Raw genomic sequence first — 12,440 nt, forward strand, 5'->3', positions numbered from 1 at the left:
CAAAATGGTGGTCAAGAAAATCCTGTCTTCGGAAGATGCTCTGGCGGTGGCAGGAGGAAGGACAATCAGGTTATCGTTCTTTCAGTGTCCAGATGGTCAGAATGTAATTCAGAAAGCTCTGCTGCTTTCCAGGGGCTGGAGGCCTCACCTGCACTTCCGTTAACTTCCGTTAACTTCTGTTAACTGAACTGCAGTGGCTTCTCTGCTCTGTGGTCGCCAAGGTGGTGTCCGTGGTGCATAACCAGGGCCCCTGCATGTGGCTTTCGCGGTGTCCCTTTCCTCCTGACCATTTAATCAGAGGGTTGGCGCTCAGATGGGGGAGAGCCATCACCTGTCACACTCTGGCCCTGGGCTGAAATTCCCCACTTGGGCCTTGACCTTCTGTATCTGAGACGCGCCTGTCCGACTCCATGTCTATAGCTTGTCCTCAGATTACAGTGTCTTGTTGGAAGGGGAAAAGAGTCCCCTCTTCCCCACATCCCACAGAGGAGCTCTGGGTAGGAGTTCCTCTCCACTGCGGTCACACGAGCCCATCAGTGGAGCTCCCTGGCTGTCCTCTCCTCCGACCTATCTGAGTCTATCCCTTTCTTCTCAACTTTAGGCCCACAGACCAATTATTAATGTTTTTTTACCCTCTCCCCTGCAGTCCCATCTGGAGAGGATTGAAATGATGGTCCAGTAGGGCTTGTGGCTTGATCACACACAGCAGTGGTCTGCAGGGTGGCAGAGGCAGGGACTAAAACGGTCCACCTGTTACCGGGTCCAAGCTCATGCTGCTTGCTGCATGACAGGCCAGTAAGTCAAGAGATGAGTTGTTGGGGCAACGGATAGCGGCTTTATTCAGAAAGCCATCAGGTCGAGAAGATGATGCACTCGTGTCCCAAAGAACCAGCTTGCCCAGGTTAGAATTCAGGCTTCTTTTATTCTAAAAGGGAAAAGGGTGTGGTTGGTTGTTGCAGACTTCTTGTTGTCGGAATCCTTTATTCTTGCAGCTGTCCCCATAGGTCTGGTCACAGTGTTCCTATAAACCTCCAACAAGACAAATATTATTATGACCCAGCAATCCCACTCCTGGGCATATACCGAGAGAAAACCATCATTCAAAAAGACACATGCCCCCCAATGTTGACAGCAGCACTATTTACAATAGCCAGGGCATGGAAGCAACCTAAATGCCCATCGACAGACGAATGGATAAAGAAGGTGTGGTAATATATACAATGGAATATTACTCAGCCATAAAAAGGAACGAAGTTGGGTCATTTGTAGAGACTGGATGGATCTAGAGACTGTCATACAGAGTGAAGTAAGTCAGAAAGAGAAAAACAAATATCATATATTAACGCATATATGTGGAACCTAGAAAAATGGTACAGATGAACCGGTTTGCAGGGCAGAAATAGAGACACAGATGTAGAGAACAAACGTATGGACATCAGGGGGGGAAGCGGGGCGGGGGACAGGGTGGTGGTGGGATGAACTGAGAGATTGGGATTGACATGTATACACAAATATATATAAAATAGATAACTAATAAGAACCTGCTATATAAAAAAATAAAATAAAATTCAAAAAAGAATGCAATTAATGGATTTGGGAAAAAAAGACATGTTATTTTCTGTTCTGTAACTTTTTATCTCTTATGAATGGAAAAGTTATACCTTTAAAGGTCAGAGCCTTGAGAATGGGGTATCCTGTGCACTGCAGGCTGTAGGCAACATTCCTTCAGTGATTAACTTTCAGGAAAAACAATAGGATACGAAGCTTAAAGAAAAAGAGACAGATCCGATATGGAGTCAGATTTGATCTTCCCTGTGACACACCTGCCCACACGGCCCTCTGCTGTCCCCAAGCCCTTAGTACCCACACAACACCATGACTCCTCTTCTTGTGTCACCAGAGAAAACCCAGTTTCCTTTCACTGGAGGCAGAGAGACCCGGGCAGCAGCCACCACAGTCTGCTTTCCAAAGATCCTCCAGTGAAACACTGGCCGCACTCATGACCTCATCAAGTGCACACTTGCAGAGGGTCAGGCTTTGAAGAATGCAAGGCTGTTTCCATTCTTTTTTTTTTTTTAATATTTATTCATTTAGTTATTTATTTGCTTGTGCCAGGTCTCATTTGCAGCAGGCGGGCTCCTTAGTTGTGGCTCACGGGCTCCTTAGTTGTGGCATGCAAACTCTTAGTTGCGGCATGCACGTGGGATCTAGTTCCCTAACCTGGGATCAAACCCGGGCCCCCTGCATTGGGAGCACGGAGTCTTATCCACTGCGCCACCAGGGAAGTCCCTTCAGTTCTTATATGACGTTCCGTTGCCATGTAAATTTGTTTATAATAGGGCCACGCATTTAATCTCTTTCGTCTGGGTTTTATCAGTTCTGACTATTCAGCAGCCAAGGACCTCAGGAACATGCCTGTGTGTGTCCTTCTTCTGAACCCAGGAGACTCCTAATAAACACAGAGGTGAAATAACTTGCCAGAGGTCATGGAGCAAAGCTGGGACCAAGTCATTCTCTCTGAATCAGACTTCTGCTGTCTAATACTTGATATCTCCTTTCTGTCCATGAGCATCTTTATTTTAATATGATGTCACTTAGGGACAAAAAAAAGGTAATAAGCTTGAGATAAATCAGACAGAGGGAAAAACCATAGTAAAAATGGACAATATACCTTTAACTTTTTTTAAAGGTTATAAGCAGAGGCCCCTCATGCACTTTTTTTTAACATCTTTATTGGAGTATAATTGCTTTACAATGGTGTGTTAGTTTCTGCTGTATAACAAAGTGAATCAGCTATATATATACATATATCCCCATATCCCCTCCCTGTTGACCCTCATGCACTTTTATTTTAATGTTTGAAATATACATTATAATAACTTATTATATTATATCTGGTATGTCCATGGTACAGGTTAGGTGTGAGCAGCAGATGGATGAATATTTTTAATAACTTTTAATTTGCCTGAAATCCTTTCTATCTGTGTAGTCATTTACTGTGGGGTTGACTTTCTTGAGGCCACTGTGAATGTGTTGCATTTATTCGTCTCCTGGATGTGACAGCTTCACAATTACTGCGATTCTGGTATCCTGTGACTTTCTGGTACTTAGGTGAGTCCTTGGGTCCTCATTTATCTGCAGAGGAAACTGAAGTGGAGAGAGGGATGTGACACATTGAGGTGACCCAAACAGCAGAAGCCCCAACAGTGAGTTTCCCTGGGAACTTGTAGTCATGTCTCTGGAATTTCCTTCTGAGCCACAGAATGGCCTGGGTCAGAGGGCGGATTGTGAGGTGCTGCTGTCATACTTCTGGCATCCTCGGGACGCTCCGTGGCTTCATGGACTGTGCTCACAGGACGTGCTCTAAGACTTACGTCTCTAGGTTTGGGCCTTGGCTTGGACACTTCAGAAATCGGAATTTTCTCTTTGATGATAACGTTTTAAAGGGTCGGATTTCGGGTTGTTTGGGGGAGTACTGACAACTCTCCAAAGTGTGTTTTGGAAATGTGAATTCTTGGTTTTGTGCAATTCAAATGAGTCTTTAATATTTCTTATTTTATTGTCCATGAGGTATTGTCTCTAAAGTGAATCTGAATCACAGCTTGGTAACTTGTGCAGAGCTATGAACAAGTAGGCACGTGGTAACTAGGAACCTGGCTCTCCTTCCCTCCCTACCCTCACCTCAGCCCCCAGTGTCTTAGTGATAACAGTTCCAGTATAAATTAGTCTCAGGAAATATTATGGTAACATGCATTAATTGAATGTACTTCAGTTTTTATTTTTTGAAGTCGTATGTTTTTCTAAGTTTATTATCTGTTACCCTTTTGTCATTTGCACAATTGCATTAGTTTTCTCTGAAAATATTATGAACAGGGGAACTAGGGTTATTTCTTCAGAGTACTTCCTCTTCATGTATATACCATAGTAGATGACACATTTGACAAGGGGCAAGAAAAAGGGGAGAGCGGACATCCAAGAAGTGACTCAAAGAGGGAGAGAGAGGAGGGGGTGATGTGTAGAGAAAAAGGTGATAACAAGAAGCATATTGGAATGGGTTTACTTAGTTTTGAATTTGAAGAGAAAACATTCCTAATAAAACATATTTTCACATGCTGAACCCTGTACCCCTCCATGTAAAGCTCTTCAGAATCGCCCTTTGGGGGAGTTTGTCATTGCTAGTTAGGTAGTTAGTTATTTGTTTTTCGGTGATGCCCTGCAGAGGGGACTCCTCTGTCATACTTGGACAGAACCCCCTTCCGCCATCAAGAATATGTTAGGCTCTGGTAGATGGAGGCCCTCAAACACAGGTATTTGTAGTCCCCGCCTTTCAGATCCTGTGCTCCCTGAATCCTTTCTGGTCTCAGTCCGTCTCCCATGAATTCCTCCTGCAGGGAGAGAAGGTGTGAAACTTTCGGTCTTGAGATTTCTAACATCTGTGACAATCATAATTCTCATTTGTAAATTAATTAGTTTGATTTGATATGTTAAAATATAGGCAATCTAAGAAGAATTTTCTGAGAAGGAAGCTTCTTGAGCTGCATTTCCTATGGCTGACCTCAAAGTGTCCTTCATATTTCTAGATTAAGTTTCTTTTTTACATTTTTTAACTGAAAAAGAAAAAAGATGTGAAGTCATATTTGGGTAGGGGTGGGGATAGGGGACCACCCATAAGCCTATTAACCTAGCACATCAACTGTCTTATTTTTGCCTCTTCATTCCCGTACATGTTCATGACAATTTTATTGGCTGCCTTTATAGTGCACGTCTCATATTCTACTGTGTTCACTTAAGCTCGTGTTACAAATGCATTTCCATGTTTAAATGTAGTTTTCGTGATTCGGTGTGTGTCTTAACAGCAAAGTTGGATAAATGGGGTGGACACCTCACTTTCAAAATAACACTTTTCTGTGTATCCTTTGAGGGTCACAGTGCACTTGGCAGGCTTCTGCTTGGTATGGGATTGTATCGTAACAAGTCGATTTATGGCTGGAGCGGTAGCCAGCTGACATCGGCAAGAAGCCTTGTTCTCCAAAAGCATTTCCTTTGAGGGTGATGCCAGCCCTTCAGTTGTGCCTGAGCAGCTGAAAACAAGAACAAGGAAAGGAATATTTGTTTACAATTGTTAGTATTCAAAAGAAAATTTCACTATGCCCTGGAAGCCAGACAGAGCTACAGATGTCCAGCCACTCTTTCTCCGTACACACCCAGGACGGCAAACTTCTTCTGAACTGATGACGAGAACAGGCTGCTCCGATCTCCCATCCGTGTAGAACAATAGACAGGTCTCCCTTTTGAGAAAAAAAGCCACAGCTGTGCTGTCAAAAGAAAGTTGTGCTTTCAAAGACGTGATGATTCACAGTTGAGTCTCGGTTTAGATTCACTTCTCTGTGCTGACTTTTCTCAGGGACAGTTTGCCTTCCAAAAGGGAGGCAGCTTGTAAATTTCCTATTAGAATAGGGAGTGTGCTTATAAATTCCTCAGGGCTTAGTAATGAGATTTTGTTGAAGAGAAGAATGAATTGGAAGCTCCTTGGGTAGATCTTAACATCTGGATGCATAGCTACTTCTTTAAACTGCTGAGCAGATAAGGTGAGATCAAGGGAATGGGAATTGTATGTTTCAGATGAAAATGAGAATCTCACGATACACCTTTAGGTATGGGTATGAACTCGGGGTCACGTCACACTTTGCATGCTTGGAAATATTTTGAGAAAATGATAGGCTACCTCTTCTTTATGACTGTGATTAGAACTTTATTTGATACAGTAATGTCTTGGATACCAATTTTCCTTGGTTTTTATACAGCTTATTAGAACGTGAATAAGTAACTCAAGAACATGTTTATACACTTAACCTTTTACAGTAAAAGGAAGTTCAAAACTTTGTGCTTTAAATATGCACAGGACAAGCAGAATTGCTTTCTAAAAATTCCTTAAAATTGTCCCCACCCTTCAGAGAATTTTCTCAAATTCTTAATAAATGTTTTTGAAGGAATTCCAAAATAATATGCCAGATGGTTGTAGCACTCTCCTTTCTAGAACTCCCTCTCTGTTGATCTTGAGTTCTTCCTAATGAGAACTCAAGTGCTGAATATCTAAAATGTTATCCAGAGTACTTGTGCAGTTGCTGTCAGCTGCCCTATTGAAACTTGAACATTTTGGGTACACTTTTTTTTTTTTTTTGGCTGCGTTGGGTCTTCTTTGCTGCGCGTGGGCTTTCTTTAGTTGCGGTGAGTGGAGGCTACTCGTCGTTGCAGTGCACGGGCTTCTCATTGCGGGGGCTTCTCTTGTTGCGGAGCACGGGGCCTAGGCGCTCGGGCTTCAGTAGTTGTGGCACGCGGGCTGCAGTAGTTGTGGCTCGCGGGCTAGAGCGCAGGCTCAGTAGTTGTGGCGCATGGGCTTAGTTGCTCTGCGGCATGTGGGATTTTCCTGGACCAGGGCTTGAACCCGTGTCGCCTGCATTGGCAGATGGATTCTTAACCACTGCACCACCAGGGAAGCCCTGGGTGCACTTTTTTGCTAAAAGAATAATTTATACATTTTGGTATGGAAGCATATATTTTCGTGTAATTTATAATTATAGTAGTTTTCTTTGAACTTAGAGGGGTGAATGATTGAGATGAAGCCAATGGATTTTTTTTTCCAGCAAAGTTTTTTATTTATTTTGTAAAAGTTGTTTTCTTTTTTTAAATTGAGATATAGTTGACTTATAAGATTATATTAAGGCATGCAACATAATTATTCGATATCTGTATATATTGTGACATGATCACCACAGTAAGTCTAGCTAACATCTGTCCCCATATATGTTACAAAATTTTTTTCTTGTGACGAGAACTTTTAATATCTGCTGTCTTAGCAACTCTCGAATATATGACACAGTATTATTCATTATAGTTAGCATGCTGTACAATACATTCCCAAGTCTTACTTATTTTAACTGGAAGCTTGTACTTTTTGACCGCCTTCCCCAATTCACACCCGCCCCCCATGTCCATCCCCTGTCTTTGGCAACCACCAGCGTGTTCTCTGTATCTAGGGGCTCATGGTTTTTTGGTTTTGTTTGTTTGTTTGTTTTAGATTCCACATATAAGTGAGATCATACAGTATTTGTCTTCTGTCTGACTTATTTCACTGAGCATAATGCCCTCCAAGTCCATCCATGTTGTCACCAGTAACAAGATTTCCTCTTTTTTACGGCAGAATCGTATTCTTATGAATCACTGTGAGTGATAATATGACTTGATGGAAGCGTGAATAATAATATGACTTCGTTGCCTTCTTCAGGGGAAGGAGAAAGAATTCTCTCGTAGGAGTACACAGCAGCTTTGCACGTGCCAATGATCAGGGAATGAGCCGGGTTGGGCAACAAGAGAAGAGGCCACCTTCTGCGTGTTTCCTGGAGAAGGCGCTTCCAGGAAGGGACTCTGATGCCCACGTGCATCCTTCCTTTGGATCTGCGTGAAGTGGCTGGTAGCTGGGGAAGAAGAAGGTGGCTTCCGTGGGGGCTACAGTCATATAAAAATCCAAGGACCGAAAGGAGTCCTTGGGTCTTCTGGTCCTGGCAGCTGTACTGGGGCAGCTCATGAGCACCAATTGTTATATTTTCAGGAATTTTGTGCTCCGCTTGTAAAACATAGGCATTATGAACACTAAATTATATAAACTTACAGTTAAATAAATTATATTAAAAGCAAGGGTAAAAATACTATAATAACTACATAAATCAATCTGCTTCCTAATTATTTTACTGTCCTTTGCTAGCATCTACACCCTTGAGGTAGTGTGTATCGGTTTTTGTTTTGTTTTGTTTTTAACTTACTAGATTACTGGTTTATTATAAAAGGACAAAACTCAGGAACAGCCAGGTAGAAGAGATGCATAGGGAAGGTATGGGGAAGGGGCATGCCCTCTCCCAGCAGCATTCTATCTGCAGGTGGTATGTGTTATATCTGTCTGTTAGAAACACTCAGTGTTGTCCTGACAGTAGCTTGAAATCAGAGATGGTGAAGATACTTGGAGAGGCAAGACACCTTTTGGTTAGAGTGGTGGCCAGCTGTTACAGCTACCAGAAGGCTTGCTCTTCAGAGGATTTCCTTTGAGGGTGATGCCAGGGCTCCAGCAAATGCTACAAAGTAAAACTCTCTCCTTCCAGAAAGCCAACTGTTAAATGTTCACCAGCACCCGCATTGGGCCTGCCCACTCGCTTTTGTGTCTGAGATTGGGGTGCAGAGATGAACAGAGGCTTGTTCAAAGTCCTGCAGCCAATAATCAGCGGGGCTAAGATTTGACTTGGGTCTTCCAGTTCCTGCCAAGATGCTCTTCCTATTACACAGATATGTTAGTGGTGAAAGGTACAAGGGTCAGGGGCCAAGTTCAGCTGTGAGCACTTATCTCCAGGGTTCCTGTAACATAAGTGAAAGCTCTGTACGGAGTAGAGTCATAAATGAGGGGATGATTAACACAGAAATCAAATGCAGCTGGCAGCGGGGTGGTCGTCAGTTAGGGGGATGAGTCGAGAGGTGCAGAGACCAGATACTGAACTGTGTCCCTAATGCACGGTGATAAAATTATTGAATGGAAGAATGACTCAAGAATGAAGAACACTTATCACCGCCTGATATTATGGTATATACGCATTTGCTAATTTATTTTACATCTCCCCTGTTAGAATGTAAGCTCCATGTGGGCAGGGACCTAGTCTTGTATGCTGCTGTGCACCCAGCTCTCAGAATAGTGCTTGGCGCACAGAATATGCTCAATAAATATTGTTGAATGAATGAATGACGCAATCCTGCCGCATCTTGGCCTCATATGGCTCCAACTCCCAGGGGAAGCTTTGCCCAGAGGAACGTGCCTGGTGACCTCAGCATTGGGGACCCTCTAACCCGTGAAAGGCCGCTAGACTCTTGGTGACCATCATTTGTCTTTTTTCTCAGATGACGGAAGGCCGTCGATGTCAAGTACATCTTCTTGATGACCGGAAGCTGGAACTCCTAGTACAGGTAAATGCCTTTTGGCCAACTTTCTAAGTCTCTTCTGTGACTGATGTAGTTCAGACTTGGATTCAGCTGAAGGGTGGGTGAGAATATAAACTGTTTTAAAACCTCTGTTAAAATCCGCGAGTGAGGACTCGGGCACACGGTGGTATTTGTGTGTGAGTGTGAGTGCTATTTTTGCTCATTCTGTTTCTTTGTGCACCACGCCTAAGGCATTCGAGGCCAGATGTAGATCTAACCTATTGTTACAAATCTCTAGAAAAGGAAATTCCACAACTGCCATTAACTAATCTTGCTACATGGAAGGAGTTAACTATAATATAACCTAGAGAACCCTTGCTACAATTAAGACTGATTTTGTCATCTTCCTGGCTCAGAGGGGGTAGAAAACAGTTCGTTGTTTTCAAGTTACACCTTCATAGATATGAAGAAAGAAAAACAATCTCCTGGCTCTGTCTTCCCTCTAAGGGCTCAGTAACCCCCGATCCCCTCCCATAGGTCATCACTGCCATCGCTGTTGACCATCTATACGTCAGTAAACACACAGGAAATCAATCCATTTATCCCCAAACTAAGAACATATCAGTGGCAGAGAAGTCAGAGTAGGAATTAGAATCATAGACCCTGGTTTTGTTCAGCTTCAAAAAATATGTATCATTGTTTTCCTCAAAGCCCTAAAGAATGAAGTTTCCAAACTTGACTTAAAGAACTTCACTCTAAATCTGTTGCTTGCTTCCAGCTTTTCTAACTCTATTTGCCTGATATTCTCCAATGTCTATAAAAATTCTCAGGGCAGTGCCCCTTATCCTCCCTCATATTTTGCCCTGAAGAAGCTACAGTACATCAGGAGGTTGAAATGATGCCCAGACACTCAGATCTCTTACTTGTACTTGCTGCTGGGATTTGAAAATGTTCAAACTGCTAACTTAAAGAGTGAATACTTTTAATAAGATTTCAATTATAAAGGTATTACAAATGCAGCGTAGGGAAGAGAGAAACCGTGGGAAGAAGCTCAAAACCATAACATACTAGTTTGACTACTATTCTCAGTTTAGCAGATTTCTTTCCAGCTTTTTTCATCTTTGTATTTCTTACTTGGTTGTAATCATAATGTGTGACTAATTCTCTGTATTTTTTTTCACTTAACCTCTTTCATCAGTCTTTTCCAAGTTACTGTAAGTTGTCATCTTTGTTAATAGCTGCATAAATTCCAGAAATGGATATTCCATTAGTATCAAATCATTTACCCATTTGGGTCCATTGAAGGTTTCTTTACAATTTTTCCACAATTACAAGTAAATGCTGTGATTAATTTATCTACCTGTGTAGGGTTCTTTCACATTTTGGATTACGTCCTTGTTAGATTAGATTCAGAGGATCACATTCGTATTAAGAGTTAAAACTTCCTCTTCGATTTGGAGGGTGGGGCAGTGGACGGGACTGCAAAGTGAGCAAGGTCTCTTCAGTTCACAGCGTCACTAAATAACAAAGCATTTGGAGCTTTAAATTGTTAAGAAGCGTCTTCAGATGCTTAGAGGTGAGCGGTCTGGTGTGTTTTAGTTGCTTTTTTTATACCAACTCTTAGAAAGCAGCTGCCCTCTTAAACAGGAAATAAGACCTCAAGTGGCAGTGAAATGACAATCCGTCGGCCAGCCTCCCCTGGGAAAGTATGATTGGGGGCATCTGAAGTGGACTCGAGTCACAGAAAAGAGATGTAATTACTGATGTGCAGCAGTTTTGGAAAGGTCATCCTCAACCCTTGACCATCAAGAAAATGTTGAATTAGGCTAAGCAAGAGAAGTTCATACTCTTCCCATCCCTTTTTAGGACATGCTTCAAATGTTATTCCCTCTTCCTAGAACACTCCTTGCCATACCCTCACCTCTGTCCCTGGATGGTTTCTGTTAAACTTTCAGTTCACAGCTTAGAAGACACTTTCCCCCCCAGGGGTTTCCCCGGCCCCCCTGCCCCTCCCAGGTCTGGGTCTTACTGTTACCAAACCGGACTTGGGTCTACTCTCCTGCGTGCGGTAAAGCTGACTGCTGGTACCAAGTTGTGGTGAAGGGAAGTACAGCATTTATTGCAGGCACCAAGCAAGGAGTTTGGGCAGCTAATATTCAAAAGGCCTGAACTCCCAACGGCTTTCAGGGAACGCTTTTTAAAGACAGGATGAGGAAGAGGGTTGCGGGGGGTGTGATCAGCTCATGGACATTCTTCTGATTGGTTGGTGGAGAGGTAGTCGGGAGTCAACATCATCAATCTTCTGGTTCCAACCAGTCTGGGGTCTGTGTGCCTGTGGTCAGCATACACTTAACTTCTTCCACCTGGTGAGGGGCTTAGTACCTCCAAAACAGCTCAAAGGATATGGTTCAGAATATTATCTGTGACCCTTGAGTCCTTGATTTTGTTTAATGGCTAAACGATTATTATTTTCTCTGGCTTGACTGTTTTCCTTTGTTTTTGCATTTTCTCACTTCTCTGATTAAATTTGCTCTTTGGGACTTGGGGAAGGCCTAGGAGGCTAAAGTTCTTCTATAAACAAGAGGCAGGCGGAGGACATGGGGTGTCTGTCCGGGAAGGCCCCTGGGTTCCTGCTCAGTGACATTAGCTGTCACCCTTCCCCCTGAGGTTTCCCTCTTACTGTCACAACTCATTACAACTCACTGCCATCGCCTGTTTACTTCTCAGCGTTTCCCAGAGCCACCAACAATTTGAGGGCTGGGTCTGTGTCATGGTCGCTGTGTGTCCCCAGCACTCAGCCCAGTGCCTGGCACATAGGTCACTAAATAAATCCTTGTGGAATGAAAGAATGGGCAAATCCTAAGATACCGTGGAATTACCTCCCCAAAGGACCATAGAACCAATTGCTCTGCAGAGAACCAAAAAAAAAAAAAAAACAAAAAACATGGAAGCAGCCTAAATGTCCATCGATGGAGGAATGGATAAAAAAAAGATGTGGTGCATATATACAATGGAATACTACTCGACCATAAAAAAGAACAAAATAATGCCATTTGCAGCGACGTGGATGGACCTAGAGATTGTCACACTGAGTGAAGTAAGTCAGACAGAGAAAGACAAATATATGACACTGCTTATATGTGGAATCTAAAAAAAAATGGTACAAATGAACTTATTTACAAAACAGAAATAGAGTTACAGATGTAGAAAACAAATGTATGGTTACCAAGGATGAAAGGGAGGTGAGGAGGGATAAATTGGGAGATTGGGATTGACATATACACACTACTATATATAAAATAGGTAACTAATAAGAACCTACTGTAACTAGACAACCACAGAGATTATTTCCTGCACCAGTGCAGACCTGGCCACTCTGAATGGAAGCATTTCCCTTCTCTGGGTGACAGAGCACAATGGCGATAATCCCAACATCGAAGGCTTATTATAAAGCCGTTTGAGATTACGTAGTGGAATCTGCA

At 42.8% G+C, this 12,440-nt stretch overlaps 1 protein-coding gene across 2 annotated transcripts in view; it reads left to right on the forward strand.

Annotated features, from left to right (window-relative positions):
• Nucleotides 1–12,440, forward strand: part of FRMD4A (FERM domain containing 4A) — a 623,578-nt gene that overhangs the window by 410,863 nt on the left and 200,275 nt on the right. For both annotated transcript variants that reach the window (XM_089906385.1, XM_022580547.3), the window contains exon 2: nt 8,938–9,003. In XM_089906385.1, coding sequence (XP_089762511.1) covers nt 8,938–9,003 — 66 coding nt within the window. The remainder of the gene's footprint in view (nt 1–8,937; nt 9,004–12,440) is intronic.

This window comes from Delphinapterus leucas, chromosome 2, assembly GCF_059928025.1.
Source record: "Delphinapterus leucas isolate spDelLeu-1000000601 "Yukka" chromosome 2, BTC_Dleu_Yukka2, whole genome shotgun sequence".
In the NCBI taxonomy this organism is placed as follows: Eukaryota; Metazoa; Chordata; class Mammalia; order Artiodactyla; family Monodontidae; genus Delphinapterus; species Delphinapterus leucas.